A 16879-nucleotide genomic window follows, 5' to 3' on the forward strand; every position below is an offset into this window, starting at 1 on the left:
GGAGGGGGAGGGATTTGGAGGGTCTTGGAGGGGTTCTAACTACTTCTAACCTCTCATTTTTAATTATCCTAAATTGGAGAGATTTGGAAGGAGAGTAAAGTATAGAAATGCTTGACCTAATAAATTATCAAATTTACCCTTATCATATTAACAAAATTACAAATTATGAAAAAATTAATTATTCCCCTCTCCCTTAATTTTAAAAACATCAAAATAAGGTGGAGAATAACCATTCACCTTTACTCTCATTTCCTCTACTTTCCTCTACTCTCCTCTCCCTCCAAACTTCCAAACATAGCATTAAGTTTCTAGGAGGAAATTTCACACACATATACACTTAGATTATGTTAGAATATAATTTTTATCTTGTATAAAAGAAATTTAAAAATCCTCCCTCACTTACAATATAAATAATAAATAAATAACTTTATAACAATTATCTGCAATATTGGTTTTTACATGTGACTATTGTTTTACATGTGTGCTAACTCTATTTGTTATGATTTTCACACATGGGTTAATTTTTTTTTTTTTTTTGGGGACACGTGCTAGGTATAAGTTGTTAACAAGTTATTATTAGGAACGTGAATCAACTCCTTAGTGTATAAGTAGCCAAGGTTGATAATCGTAAACTCAACTTTATAAAAGGACAAGAATTTTATTTTGAAATCAGAGTTCCTCTCTCGTTTTGTTGCTACTTTCTATTTTCTCTTTGAGATTCCAAGTTTTTGTTTGCATCAAAGGGTTGGTGGGAGAGAGAAAACCCATCAGGTAAGAGAATGAGAAAAAAAGAAAAAGAAAAAAGAGAGGGGGTATTATTAAGAAGAATTACAAGATTTTTTTGAGAATTTTCATTTTGACTTTAAAGAATTGAAGGCAAAGTACTGAATTAAAGTTAACAAAAAAGATATAAAAATACAAAATGCATTTTTATGCAAAAAAAAAAAAGTTGTAGAATGTAACTTCAAGAGGTTGGCTTAAAATTTATGAAGTTTTGAATTCAAAATCTCTAACAAACTTTTTAAGGCCACCCCTAAGGGTTTTACCTATAATTACAAAATGTAGTTTGATGTGGGGGGAGTCATTAGGACCACTCCCCCCCCCCCCCCCCCCCCCCCAATATATATATATATATATATTATGTGTAAATTTAAAAAATCTTTTTTAACAAAATAATATGTATAACTATTTTAATCATAAAAAATGTAAAATAGAAAACTTATACATATGAAATGGAAAATAGCTAGATTTATAACACCACCCTAATCTCAAAAAATAATATATATATATATATATATATATATAAAAAGAAAGTATAAGGTTATTTGTATTTATTTAAATAAAGTCATAATTTTTTTATTCCAATAAAGTCATAATCTTATTAGTAATTGTATATTCCAATTACTTAAACTAATGGGACATTTCAAACACATTTACCCTAACAATTTTCTCTAGTAATAATGGAAAAAGAAATAAGAGTTTTAGTCCTTACCCTAACAATTAACTTTTGTATGAATTTTTTTCTATACTTCTTTAATGCCTAAACATTGTTGATGGATATAGGTTAAAAATATCAAATATTTTTATCAATGTTGACACAATTATTAAGTTAAATAAAGATAATCTTTGTAATACACATATTAGGGTTATAAAATACTTAATTTACATTTTAAATTATTATATAATACTTTTTTTACACCTTAATATATGGTAGGAACATAGAATATTAATTATATAGACTTGTACATCATATCTTTGTTTGACCTCAAGACATTCTTGGCATAGCTACGCCGGTGCTAGTGAGTGTGAGGTGTAGAACCATACACTCTAGGAATATATTCAAAGAAACATTCTCTCTTTTTTTTTTTTCTTTTTTTTTTCTTTTTTTGAGCAAACAAAGAAACACTCTCTTAACTCTTAAGTACTTTCTCCAAAAAAAAAAAAAAAAAACCAACAACAACAACTCTTTTGGCCTGCTTGGAAGTTAAAAAAAGGAGGAGGAGTAGAGTAAAGGGAGAGAGAGTAATTCAATTACCTTATTTGGAAATTTTTTAAGGAAGAAGGGGGAGGAGTTTAGAGGAGTTTCAACCACCTCTAACCCCTCATTTTTAATTCCCTCAAATTGGAGAGATTTGGAGAGAAAGAGTAGAGTAGATAAATTATTGATTAGATAAATTTCCTAATTTATCATTTCTAAATTAATAATAAACCAATGTTGCAAGTTTATTTTCAAATAGGGATAAATTTGTCTATTTTAATAATTTCCTTTCCTCTCCATCCTAATTTTTAAAACATCCAAATAAGGAGAAGAACTAATTACTCTCTTCCCCTTATTAATTTTAAAAACATCCAAACAAAATAAAGAGAAATCATTCTTCTCTACTCTCCTCCCCACTACTTCCCTTTACCCTCCTCTCATCTAAACTTCCAAACAAGCCACTGAGTATATTTCACATTCTTTTAAGTTTTAAGTAAATTTCAAGAATAAAAAAACATTATTTTAACTTTTTAAGTAAAATGAGATGGACCAGAATGACCTCATAGAATGAGGGAAACTAAAGAGAATTTCAATATATCGCGAGAAGTTGATCGAGGAAGAGAGAGCTAAAACTTGCTTTATCGCTGGACTCACTCTACCACCTTCTTAAATAAAGCTCCATATATCTGTGAAAGTCTAAAAATGAATCCACCGTCTGCCCTGTCAAAGTGGTATACTCTTCTGATGCGTACACCATAATCATACCCTGTTGACCAAATACTCAAAAAAAAAGTGAAACATGATTTTCGTCGAAGAAACTACTGATTCCCTCAAACACCCCACATTCTCATACTTCTAGTACTCCAGCTTTCAAAGTGAGAGAGAGAGAGAGAGAGACAAAGTGTGTTCATGGAGAGCTAGAGTGAGACATTTTGCCTTTGTTATTGGTTTTAGGCTGAGCAAAAAGAGGCTTTGAAAAGGCTTTCTAGCTAGGCAGAAGGGTGAGGCGAAGCAGCGATGGCCATGACAAAGAAAATGTGGTTTTTGCAGTGCCTTTTGTTGATCGAATGCTATCTGGGTAATGCTCTATTTCTTGTTATATGCTCACCCTTTTTTGGTGTTTCTTTCCTCTTTCTTATTAATGGGCTTGACTTGTTAGGTGGTGTATGTACTATATTTGTTGCTCTAGCTACTCATTTTCTGTATATTTTTTCACTGTTCTTATTTCTTTATTCTAACTTCTTGTTGAGAACCTGGCACTTGCAGGTCAATATACTGTTTGTTTATTTGCCTTTTTTTATATCCCTACCACACCTTTTTTTCGGTTTTTTTTTTAAAAAAAAAAAAACATTAATGGAAGATTAATTTTTTTTTAAAAAAATTTTCCCACATAGGCAAATGTTCTATAATTTATCCTAAAATTTTTCATTTCCAGAAAAAAAAAAAGTGTGGATAATATGTTCATATAGCCCTAATTAACCTCCTTGTCTTCGTCATTTTTTCAACATTTATAGATTATTGTTATATAAAAAAAAATATTTTAGATTATTATGTGTCATTTTCTCAACATTTGATCATTGTTCCAAGAGCTTGTAATTCAAATGGCACGTCTAGTGAAATGTCTTCAAATTTATTTTTTTATAAAAAATAAATAAACAAATTTACCATGGTGCATTATTAAATGATATTTTTATATATTTTTTAAAAAATAAAGTCAAATTATGCATAAAAAAAGTGCACATAATAATTATGAATATACGCTTGTAAACCATTGAATAAATAATAAATCATAATCAATTATTTATTTTTTTTAAAAATCCAAAATGTAAGTAAGTAATAGATTTTTTTTTTTTACTTTTTACTTCCATTTTCTTCTTTTGTTTAGGAAAAAACATGTTTTTTTTTTTTTTTTTTGGAGAAGGTGGGAAAAACATGTTACTATCTAAACTTTACAAAAGTGTGGTGACTTGGGCACTGCTACAGTGCTACATACCCCAAGCCTGCCAAAATGAATATTCTGACGCCAAATTTGACTTTTCACTGCCCATTTATCGGTTTCCATGGTTGGTCCATTTGTAATCACAATTAGATCGCATTATTCATTAGCTCAAATGATATTCCGAGCTTCATGAATACAATTTTTTCGATCTCTTACCATTTACAAGCTAAAAATCTCGAATTATCATAAAAATACAAGCTAAAAATCATTATGGATCTATTGAATGATTTGGGTTCTTTTTCATCTAGAAATCTATATTTAATTTAATTGCATCTACCTTGCTGTGTCAAAGTTTTAGTTTTTATATATCAATTTCTTATCATGGCAATGTAAATTATTCTTTTTTCTACTCAAAACCGAAAGGCTACTCTGAAAATGCTTCTCACTTGCCTTCACACCAATTTTTGTAATTGTTTTATATGAAAGAGCTCAATGGTGCTATAGAAGATAAAAGGAAAAAGGTGGTGGGGGGTCACACACTTTGCTTCCCGAGTGCACCTTAGTTGATCCTATTCGAGCCTCAAATACTACACCCCAATTTCTGTTTTCAAACATCAGTGAAATATTCCCCAGGACAATTTTTTCTTTTTTTTGGTTGAATTATTCCTCAGGACAGTAAATAACAGTTAAAATGCTGATGTTGCAAGATAATAGTGATGGAGCATGGGTGTTTGTCTTATTTACTTTTTGGGGTAACTTATGTGACAAATGTGCCATAATCGTTGTTCTAGGCTAAGTGGCCCCTAAATGCTTATATGCACAACCCACCATTAGAGATTTAGTGTAGATGATCTGTTGGGAATTGTTGGTTATGGTTAAATGTTAATATAATATAATTAGGCCTTAACTCATAAGTTAAGCTCTCGGGATAACAGTTCTTCAAAATATTTAGAGCTTCATGGTTTTATTGATCCTAAAACATACTTAATGCCAAAAGGCATGTTGATTAAATATCAATTAACAATATTTTGAAATACCAATTTGTAATTTTATTCCCTCATTTGATTCCCTTCATTTTACAAATATTTAGTTTTGACAACCGAAGCTGTGGTGCAAGAGAAGGCAGATACAGCAATTCCAATGACAACATTGTCACCTCCAGAAGGCAACACAACCTTCATTGATGGCACAACATGGTGTGTTGCCCATCCTGGGGTTTCTCAAGCTGATTTGCAGAATGCATTAGACTGGGCTTGCGGACTCGGAATGGCAGACTGCAGAGAAATCCAAGAGGGTGGACTTTGTTTCAACCCTGACACCCTCTTGTCTCATGCATCCTATGCTTTCAACAACTATTATCAACAGAATGGGAATTCTGATATTGCTTGCAATTTTGGAGGAGCTGCTACCACCACTAAAAACAACCCCAGTAAGATAAATAAACTCTGCCTTCTCTCCTCTGTTAATTACAGTAATATATGATTATAAAAATAGGAAAGGCTGTTGATAAATTCCACTTGTTCAAAAGCTCTTATACCATTACCAATTGTATTGGAAGTTTAAACGGACAGGAAGTAGAGAATTTAATCATTTAACTATTACAGAAATGTAGTTTTAAATTTGTTTTAAAATTAGCATTTTAAAGTGCAATATTGTTTTTATGGTTTCAGTTGGAAAATAAAAACCATACTGATCTCTTTGCTGTCTGTCACAGGTTATGGTAAATGTTCCTACGGTACATCTGGGTATGTTTATTTTGTGCCCTATGCTACATCTCAACACATAGGTGTGCATTTGAGGGCACATGTAATTACTGGCTATTGATTAATATTTGTTTGGTATTGATTTCAGACCTGTAAGCTCTTCAGCACCACCATCGTCCAAGCATGATCCAAGCTGTATGTGGTGGAAACTTGCTGTGCTTCTATTGCTTCTGTACTTTGGAAGCTGATCTGCGTGGTTAGTTAATTTGCTGCACTTAGAAATTGGTATTAACCTATTCATACCAAACTATTCAATGCAATGGAAAGAGAGAAGCAGGAGGATCCAGGCTTAAATATATTATTAGCATTTTGTTAAGTACCCAAAAAAAGATAAGGGATTTTGTAATTGTGGTTTGTTAAACTATGCGTGTCTTTGTCGTGGGGTTAGGAATCTATAGCTAAGCAGATCTCTCTTTTCCTTCTTTTAATTTGTTCCCATTATATGCTTTTATCTGATTTTGTCTAAGATTTGTGTGTTAAGTTATGCATCTTTGCCTGTTTTAGCTTTCTTTGTTTCTTTTTTTTTTTAGCTTTCTCTGTTTCAATTGTAGCTATTTGCACTCTTTCACATTCCATAGCTTTCTCTATATTTTGACTTCTAAAATGAACAAATTAAACCTTAACCATTATAAAAATCCATTTTGAAATGTCAAATACAAGGCTCAAACCATCAAATTCTCACGAGACAGAGTTCAAATTATCACGTATCAAGCAACAGGGGTGAATCTTGAAAGACTGAAACTGTGGGGGCCCATTTATGGTATCTTGGTGGGTGATATCTTTTGTCCTTCATACGTTTTTTTTTTTTATGGGATTTTGTCCTTCATACGTTGCCAAAATCAAATCCAACATAATAAATTCAGATTAAAAAAACCAAAAAAATAAGAACAAAAGTACTTCTGTCTGTACACTGTTTACCCTCGGGCAGTGTTATCTGTTTGTATGTCAGATTGTGGAAGCAAACAGTAGTACTGCAAAACACTAGAGAGAGACTAGAGAGGGGCTTCAGCTTCAGCTTCAGCCTTCAATCAAGGCCAGCCCTTTCTTTTCCTTTCATCAGGCACGCGATTTTGGAGATGTTTACCCAACAGTGAACACCCACATATGACATGAGTCCAAATTTCCCATTTCTTTTCTAATTAAATTAATGTAGGTTTAAAACAAAAATATTTATTAAATAAATAAATTAGAGATTGTGGTGTTTTTAATTTTTCATTTTGTTTTGATTTCTTTTAAAATTCTAAAAAATACAAACATCACTTCATAGGTTTTTTTTTTTTTTTTTTTTTTTTTTTTTTTTTTTTTTTTTTTTTTTTTTTTTTTTTTGAAGAGTATCACTAGATAGTTGAATGATTTTTTTTTTTTTTAAGATATATAAAATAAAAATGGTATAATTGGTATATCCTATGTATCCAACAAAGAGGATTGAGGCTCAAATCTTCCTTCCAATTATCAAATTACTACCAAAAAAAGAGAGAAAGAACAATGACATATAAATAAATTTAGCAATTTTAAAACTTATACTTATTTTTTAATTTTTTTTGTTTATTAATAAGTCTGTTACATGCATGCTCAGCCAAATCGAGGGTCAGCCAAAGTTCCACCACATTCAGTGGTTCAACAAAAGGTATATAATTAGATAAAAAAGTAGTTCCTAAATTAGCAAGTGTATCAACACACCTATTAGCTTCCCGTAAGACATGCCTAATTTGCTTGTTAGGTATAACATATAGATTCCTACAATCAGTCAAAAGAGATTCCATAAAACCATTTGTAGAGGAATTAAGCATCAACTGAACCATAATGCTAGAGTTAAGTTAGATATGAAATTTCAAGTTCTTTAGCTAATATCAGTCTGTCACGTAAAACCCAGATTTCAATCGTAATCCTCTTAAGGAGGGTAAGTTGGATGATCTCACTGATGGTGTTGCATCAGTGCGTTTCTCGTGTGACGATAAAGCCCGTCTCAGAGGTAGATGGGCTTTTGCTCTCATAATCAAAACCTTTGGTAGGAATGTGGGGTTTCATTTCCTTCAAAGTAAGATAATGGCATTGTGGAAACTAGTGGGCTGTATGGAATGCATTGATCTTGAATACGAGTTCTACCTAGTTAGGTTTGGTTTAGTTGAGGACTACAAAAAAGTCCTAAAGGAGGGACCTTGGTTTATTGGGGACCAGTTCTTGTCTATTAGAGCTTGGGAACCAAACTTTAAACCATTTACTGTCCAGTGCTCTTCTGTTGTAGTATGGGTGAGATTTCTGGAATCGCCGATTGAATATTATGAACAAATGGCCCTCAAGGAAATTGGCCAAGCCATTGGCCCTGTGCTTAGGATAGACACCCACACCGCCTTTGAGTGGTGGGGCCATTTTGCTCGCATTTGTGTTCAGGTCAATCTTGATAATCCTTTGATTAGAACCATCATGATTGGTAAGTTTGCCCAACCGGTCATCTATGAAGGCTTAAATACTCTTTGCTTTGCCTGTGGTAGAGTTGGGCATAAAAGAGAAGCCTAGCCTTACATGGTGCATGAGGAAACACCGAAGAAGGACATCTCCACCCCATCCCCACCTTCCCCCACTCGTGAAGCTACCTGGACCCTAGTTTCTAGAAGAAAGGAAAGATCCTCTAAATCTAGACCCTACCCCGGGCCCAAAGCCCAATTCCCTAGCCCAAGAAAAGGGGATACGAAATCCTTTCCCTCATCCCGGTCCCCTCCTGTGGGTCCAGGGATGCCAAAAGAAAGAACCCATTGGTTCAAAATGACACTCTTTCCCACCCCAGCCCTTCATATCCGTCTAGTGAGATGGGACATGACCCTCCTGTGTCAAGTCACAAAACCCAAGAACAACCCCCACCTCCCACTGCCTTCTCGTTTGGTGAACCCCATTCCCCAAAAAACTCACCAAACCTTAAAACTTCTCCTTCCCCTAAACACACGCCTAACCCCAACCTTAACCAGAAAAAACATGTCCAAAGTAGCCAATTCAAAGGGAAATGAAAAGTCAATGGATAGCCCAGAAACCCAAGAATGGGGAATCTTTTACAAAGGGAAGATCATAGTAATCTCAAGCATCACGATCGCCGAGATCAAAGCAACCCCAACTTACATCATGGGCTGGTTCGAGGAGGAACTGATGAAAGTTTGGAGTCACATATTTCCGTTCACCCCGGAAAGCTAGATGAACAGTTACCTTCCATTATCAAACCCAGATTGGTTCAACTGGCACAACCCATGGTGGAACTTCCTGTCAAACAGATCGTCAAGAAAGGAGAGTCAAATCTTGGGTTGGAGGGGGCTTCCCTCAAGATCAAGGGAGCTAATCTTAGGAGACTTGAGCCAACTAGACACACTCATGGAGCGGAGAATGTTTGTGAACAGGCCCATAGCAGTCAACATAATGGGCGACATAGAAGGAAGGAAGATTATTGAAGTCTTTGCCCTGATCCGAACCTTCAGTTTGGTAGGCAGCCAACGGGAACGTATGATGGGAGTGATGGAACATGTAATGGTGCTCATCCAGGGAGAGGGGTTCATGAAGTCTCTTTTGAAGGACATGAGATGGACCATGATGGACCAGATGAGGACTCTTCCTTTGATTGATGAGTGCCCTGGCCCAAATCTCCAATTATCCATGAATATAATTTTGTGGAATTGTAAGGGAGCTTTAAACCCTAACTTCCATCAGTCGGTGGAAAATATCATTAGCTGTCACTCACCTTCAATGATGATCATCATTGAAACTTGAGTTGGTGGAAATAGAGTGAAAGAAATAATTGACAAGATTTCCTTCGATAGAGCGGCTCATGCTGATACTGTGGGTTATGCTAGAGGCATTTGGGTACTCTGGTACACCGAAATCATGGATGTCACCATTTCGGCATCTACAGAACAAGAGATATATGCAGTCATTAAGTTACACTCTTCAAACCTGTCTTGGCTCATTACCGCTATTTATGTGAGCCTTAGATATAGGGAAAGGCATATATTGTGGGATAACCTTAACCAAGTTGCTACCCTTCACAATCTGCCTTGGTTAGTTCTAGGCGACTTTAACGAAATCATCTCGAGCGAGGATAAGCTTGGGGGGAGACCTATTAATATTCACAAAGCCATGGTGTTTCAATAATGCCTAAATTCTTGTAATCTGTTGGACTTGGGATTCCAAGGACCTAGGTTCACTTAGGTTAATAAAAGAGACTTCGTTGCCTTAATTCAAGAAAGAATTGATCTTTGCTTTGCAAAATCTAGTTGGAGAACTTTGTTTCCTGAAGCCTCTATCTACCATCTAACTAGGTTGCACTTCGACCAATGCCCTATACTCCTTAGCGTCAATCAGAGCAATGCGAACCATACTAATAGACCTTTTAGATTCTAGCCCATGTGTCTATCCCACCCCCTTTTCAAGAAGCTTGTCCAGGATAACTAGACTAACTTCCTGTCCCTGTAAGCCAATAACTTAGCCTTCACTACTGTAGCCAAGGTGTGGAATAAAGAAGTCTTTGGGAATGTTGTTCATAAAAAGAGTAGACTGGAATCTAGAATCAAAGGCACTTAGCATGTTTTAGCTAACAACCCCAACTAGTTCCTTATAAACCTGGAAAGGAATTTGTTAAAAGAATACAATCTTATCCTACAACAAGAACATGATCTTTGGGCCATCAAATCGAGATACAATTGGGCTATTCTTGGCAATAGAAATACTTCCTTTTTCCATACCTCAACCATTGTAAGAAGGAAAAGAAATATAATTGACAAAATTAAAGATAACTCGGGTAATTGGGTGCATAAGGAAAATAAGGTTGCAGATGTTGTTCGAAAAGCCTTTTAAATCTATTATGTACTGTGAAAAGTAGTGCTCTTAGAAGCTTTTGGGAGGTCCCAAGTTGGTCCAATGTCCTGTCAGAGGAAGCCTTGGAATCCCTTAACCTCCCAATCTCCCCCGAGGAAATTAGGAATGCCCTATGGTCCATCAAGCCTTTCAAAGCCCCTGGACCTGATGGCCTTCACTTAGGCTTTTATCAAAACTCCTAGTCCATTGTTCATGAGTTTGTTGAAAAGGTGGTGTTTGAGGCTTTCCAGACTAGCTCCATCCTTGATTACCTTAACCAAACCCTTCTAGTCCTAATACCAAAATGCCATGGTCTTGAATCCATTAGTCATTTTCGTCCCATAAGTCTTTGCAACACTTTCTACAAAATTATATACAAATCATTGTCCAAAGACTCAGACCCTTCTTAGACCAAATTATCTCTCCCCTCCAGTTAGCCTTTATCCCTAGGAGAAGAGGCATGGACAACATGATCATTGTTCAAGAGCTAATCCACACCCTCAGCTCAAAGAAAGGAAAATCTGGTTTCATGGCTATTAAAATTGACTTAGAAAAAGCCTATGATAGGCTAGATTGGAACTTCATAAGAGATATGCTCAACCTTTACAAGTTCCCCCCCCCCCCCCCCATATCTGATAAAGCTTATCTTAAGTTATGTTTTGATCACATCCATCTCTGTGCTGTTCAATGGAGGTATGCTGGATCTGTTTCTACCTTCGAGGGGTATTAGACAAGGGGACCCCCTTTCCCCTTATATTTTCATCCTTTGTATGGAAATGCTAAGCTTCTTCATCCATGACAAGTGTTCTAATAATCTTTGGGATCCCCCCAAGGTAGCCTATGGTGGACCTACCTTCTCCCATCTGTGCTATGCTGATGATTTAGTTCTTTTTGCTAAAGCTGACCTCAAAAATAGCCAAAACATCAAAGAAGTGTTGGAATCATTTTGTGATCTATCTGGCCTCAAAGTTAACTTGTCCAAATCCAAAATACTCTTCTCCCCCAATGTTTCCCAACTATCCTGTGACTCCATTTGCGAGACCATTGGTTTTGAAGCTACCTTAAACTTAGGTAAGTATTTGGGGTTTCCCCTTAAACAGCTTGGCTCCTCGGGGCATGACTTTGACTTCATCATTGATAGGGTAAAAAGTAAGTTGGCAAGATAGAAGTCCAACCTTATTTCAATGGCTGGGAGATGTGTTCTCACTAACTCTGTTACCTCGGCCATCCCTGCCTCTGTTATGCAAGGCACAATCCTTCTTGCCAGAATTCATAATGTTCTTGATAAATGAAGCTACCTCAAACTTAGGTAAGTATTTAGGGTTTCCCCTCAAATAGCCTGGCTCCTCAGGGCATGACTTTAACTTCATCATTGATAGGGTAAAAAGTAAGTTGGCAGGATGGAAGTCCAACCTTCTTTCAATGGTTGGGAGATGCGTCTCACTAACTCTATTACCTCGGCCATCCCTGCCTATGTTATGCAAGGCACAATCCTTCCTGCCAGAATTCACACGCTTTTAATAAAATTAATAGGAACTTTATTTGGGGGTCTACGGATGAAAGAATGAAAATCTACCTTGTTGGATGGAATAAAGTGATTAGCCATAAAAAAGAGGGAGGCTTAGGAATTAAAGCTGCGAAACAGAAAAATCTGTCCTTTACAACCAAGCTCTACTGGAGATTCAAAATTTGCAAAGGGGAGTTGTGGGCTAAAACCCTCAAAAGGAAATTCTTAAATAGAAACCGCCTTGGGAAGCATGGGTTCTCTAGAACTTGGTCTGCCATCACTAAAAGCGAAGAGATATGCACCAAAGGATCTCATTGGATTATTGGCAACAATAGCAACTTATCCTTTTGGTACGATAAATGGACCACCTTTGGTCCTCTCGGGTAGTTGATACAGGGTCCCCTCACCCTTGCTGAAGAAAAGCTGCTGGTCAGGAACACCATGGTTGATGGTTAATGGAACTACTCCCAAATTTCCTTTATGATACCTGATAGTTGGCTGATGATTTTGAAAGCCATTCCCCTTAGGAAAGCCTTGGTTAGCAAGGACATACTTTGCTTGGATGGGAAAGCCGAAGGCCTTTTTGGTTCAAAACATGCCTATAATCTGGCTTTCGGGGAGGTAGGTCCTACTTTCTCCTTTGATGGTGGATGGATTTGGAAACTCAAATGCTATCCAAAGATGCACTTATTCCTTTGGAAATGCATTCACAATAGTCTCTTGGTTAAAAACACCTTTCACCACAAAGGGCTTACTGAAAACCCTTCATGCATTCACTGTTCTCAGGTGGAAGACATTTCCCATGTTTTCAGGGATTGTCATGTTGCCAGATGCTTTTGGATTGAGGCTGGGATTCCTGTCGATGATCCTGAATTTTTCTCTTCTCCCTGTAATATTTGGCTTAAAGTTAATGCCCTCAATAATAGCACCATTCCTAATAAATATTTTACTTGGGACATCTTTTTCCTCTTTGGTATTTGGAATCTATGGCTGCAAAGAAATAGATGTAGCTTTCAACATTCTAATCTCAAGCCTTCTCTGATGTGGGATGTTGAAAACCTTGCATCCGAGTTCTCTTGTCTTGTCCTCCCCCAAAAACCTATCACAACCCATAATATAATTTAGCTTAGATGGAACCTCCCGAGCCTAGGTTGGTTTAAACTAAATACAGATGGATTTGCCCAAGCCCAATGGGTGGGGGTGGACTCATTTGGGATGACCATGGCAGATGGGCGAAGGGATTTCTCAGAAAAATTGGCAAGGTCAATAACCTCGAAGCTGAGCTATAGGCCATTAGGGATAATCTCATTATTAGCAACTAACTATTGATCCAGGATTTGTATATAGAACTTGATGTTAAAGCTGTTATTAGCCTTTTAACTAGCAAAAATGATTCCTATGCTCAATATGCTCCTATTGATGACTATAGGAACCTGCTGAACCTGCACCTAACTTGGAAGATCCAGCACTGTTACCGGGAATCTAATGCCTGTGCCGACGCCCTGGCCAAGAAGGCAGTCTTTAGCCAACAGGATTTTTGTTTATTAGACACTCCGCCTGTGGAGATGTCTCAACTATTGATGCAATACCTCTCTGGTCTATTTTGTAACCGTGTTTGTAACTTTGCAGCCCCTGTGGTTAGTTCCTAGCTCTAAATATATTCCATGTTTACCAAAAAAGAAAAAACTATTGGTGTTGTGTTACGCATGTATCTTGCGAAACCTTTGATCCTTTGCCCATTATGATTTCTAATGAGCCCTTCTCAACTTGCCATCCCAGGGTTGCCACGGAAGGCTCTATCTGAGTTCAATTTAAACCAACCATCAGGTGGTTTACACCAAGCAACTACCATTATAGTTTTGGAGATGAGAGGCTATTGCGAAAAATTCTACACTTTGTTTCAAAAATTCTGCACTTTGGTTGTATCAGTTTAGTATTGAGATCTAAACTTATACTACCAACCAATAACTAAAACTATCAATATATTTTCCCTTCCTACGCCCTTCTCTTGCATTTTCATTTTACATGTTATCCACTCAAAACACAAACGGGTGACAATTATTTCATTTTTCTCTTCACATTCTTATTCTCTTTTACGTTCTAAATCGATATAATATATTTTTAAAAATTAAAAATCTAAAATATAAATATAAACCTCTAAATACATGTAACTTATGCGAAGAGGTTAGTCTATTTAAAGCAAAATGGAGATGATGAAAAGTTGGGCCTGTAAAGCAATAAACTGAGTAGCATACTAGTTTGGTCCTTAAATTATTAGTCTAGTTCAACTTGGTCCCCCTATTATTAACCGTGTTAATTTTTCATCATTCAATCCTTCCTCCATTTATTTATTTATTTTTTTTGTTTGAGAAGATTCCTCCATTTAATTTATTAGAAAAAATTTGGCCGATTTAACAAATGCAACACATGTTGAAAGGTTATTATAGAGAATCGAAAGTTTTCAAAATCAAGTGAACTTCAACTATCGGTTATGCTTTTCAATTCTCTATATCTAAAACAGTGTAGCTCATCCCTTTAGGCTACCAATGATTAATTTTTATTATTTAAATAAAAGGAGACCGTACGATAAAATTGGTTTGATTTTAAAATTTCACGTTAATAATTTAACCAAAATTATTTTTGAGTCATGTCGTGACCACTAGTAGAACTTTGATTTTGCCACACTCTATTGGATTTGATTTTTAAAATCATGTTCATAATCACAAGTGATAACCCTTTCAAAAAAAAAAAAATCAAAATGTTTGTCATTAAAAAAAAAAAACTAAAAATAAAATACTGGCCAAAAGTTGGGTTTGTATCTCACTGGATCTGCCCAATATGCACCCGAAACATAAACCGGGCTAATACGGCCCATTATCAAATGCATCAGCATTTCCCAGCAAATCTTTTTGAGAAATTTCGGCCTTTCTATAGGCACCCAAAAACCTTATCCAATTGGATAAACCCAATGGAATACAGCCACGTCAGCAGCAAGTATCTAAGTGTATCCAAAGCCTGAGCATTCTGAAGCCACAAAATGCTCATGTGGCTGTTGTGCAGCATTTCTTGTTCGCTAATTTATAATACTTTTGAAGCAAGGAAATGCTAAAATTATAAGACTATCAAGGGAGAGAGAGAGAGAGAGCTATTACACACATTTCTTGTTAGATCAAATTTCCATTGAGGTTGGAAGATGGCAACAGCTGTGATGACTTCTCTCCCACAATTTAATGGGTTAAGACCCAATTTGTCAGCAGCTCCTGTTAAAAGCATGGTCAGTGTCCTTTTTCCAAGACAGGTTTATTGGTGTTTCTAGTGAATTTATGCAATAAGAGCAATTACTTTTTGTTGCTTATTATTTCTTCATCATATTATCCTAATGATCCTTATTTGTTCCCTTTCAAGTACTAATGATTCTGGATGATGCTTGATTTTGTACTTGCCACTTGCTAGTTAAAGGAGATCTAAGTTGTGGATGAAAAGTATATAATAGTCTTTTAAAATACTTTGTGCATTCTATAGAAAGTTCATGCAGGTCAAGTGACTCATGACTTCATCTTAATTTTCAAAATAGAATGAAATAAATCTCTGATTTTTTTTTTGGTGGGGTCTGAATCTCTAACACTCACACTACAAAATGCTGTTCTCACGAAAACAGTATCTTATGAGACTGTCTTAGAGATATCTTTCTCCTTTGCATGGACCTTTTGAGTAAATCACAAGTTACATGAAATGTCCACAACCACACACAAGACAATGTTTAACGGGGTTTGATAAGAATATGATGTTTTCAATAATTGCAATTTTAAGCGTTTCCTAAACATTCAGGCAGCAATCCAACCAATGAGGCGTAAGGGCAAGGGTGCTCTTGGTGCTCGTTGCGAAGGTTTCATTGGTTCACCCACAAATTTGGTAAGGATTTGATTATATATGTGTCTTTTTGTTGGATGAATTCTAATGGGATTTCATTCAACTTGGAAATTAAGGTCACCTTTTTTTGGAAACTAATCTAAATATTTGTGGGACAGATAATTGTGACTTCTACAACCTTGATGCTATTTGCTGGAAGGTTTGGGTTGGCACCATCGGCAAACAGGAAATCCACAGCAGGATTAAAGCTTGAAGTTAGGAACTCTGGCCTACAGACTGGTGACCCAGCTGGTTTCACTCTTGCAGATACTTTGGCATGTGGATCTTTGGGTCACATTATTGGGGTTGGGGTTGTTCTTGGCCTCAAGAACCTTGGTGCACTGTAAATTATCTTAAGCATCTTATTTTATGTTGTTCTTGTTTGCAACTTGTGTTTGGTTTGATAACTCCCAAAAAATGTGATTGGTAGCCAAAGTTTGGGGTCATGAGAGTAAGGTTGGGCTAGTTGGAGATTGGCATAGGAATCTTCTTTTACTTTTCCATTTGCCACAAGTTAAAGACCTAAAAGAGATTTTAAAAACAAAAGGGAAAAATATTACCCAGTACATCACTCATTTCTAGCCATATTCAGCTTTGAGACCATAAATCTTGTCAAACTCAAGGAGTCCTGCATACAAATACGCCGTGACATACATACTGTGCAGCATTTGTGAAAAAGCAGAAGCAAAATTGCAAGAAATTTGGTCTTTATTACTTTTTAAGCGATGACAAAAAAGTTGTCACTAATGCTTTGAATGTTGTCGCTAGCTATTAGTATTCGCAATGACATTTGTTGACGCTAATTTTCATTGCATATATTTAGTTTAAAAAAAAATTTTAGCTTCAACATTAATTTCGGTGTAGATATGTTACTACTTAGTGACAACATTAATGTTGTTGCTAATAGTAATAAATTTCATCATAGATAACGAAAGAACCCAAAGCAATAA

General features: G+C 35.8%; 2 protein-coding genes across 2 annotated transcripts; both read left to right on the forward strand.

The window, feature by feature from the left end:
- The first annotated feature begins 2637 nt into the window (after positions 1–2637).
- On the forward strand, positions 2638–6166 carry LOC126726624 (major pollen allergen Ole e 10-like). Its single transcript, XM_050431909.1, has 4 exons — positions 2638–3056; positions 5008–5346; positions 5632–5662; positions 5769–6166. The coding sequence occupies exons 1-4, from the start codon at positions 2996–2998 to the stop codon at positions 5866–5868; spliced, it is 531 nt and encodes a 176-aa protein (XP_050287866.1). The 5' UTR covers positions 2638–2995; the 3' UTR covers positions 5869–6166.
- Positions 6167–15069: 8903 nt separating this feature from the next.
- LOC126726625 (photosystem I reaction center subunit psaK, chloroplastic) lies at positions 15070–16375 on the forward strand. Its single transcript, XM_050431910.1, has 3 exons — positions 15070–15294; positions 15849–15932; positions 16049–16375. The coding sequence occupies exons 1-3, from the start codon at positions 15214–15216 to the stop codon at positions 16274–16276; spliced, it is 393 nt and encodes a 130-aa protein (XP_050287867.1). The 5' UTR covers positions 15070–15213; the 3' UTR covers positions 16277–16375.
- The last annotated feature ends 504 nt before the right edge of the window (positions 16376–16879 follow it).

This window comes from Quercus robur, chromosome 5, assembly GCF_932294415.1.
Source record: "Quercus robur chromosome 5, dhQueRobu3.1, whole genome shotgun sequence".
In the NCBI taxonomy this organism is placed as follows: Eukaryota; Viridiplantae; Streptophyta; class Magnoliopsida; order Fagales; family Fagaceae; genus Quercus; species Quercus robur.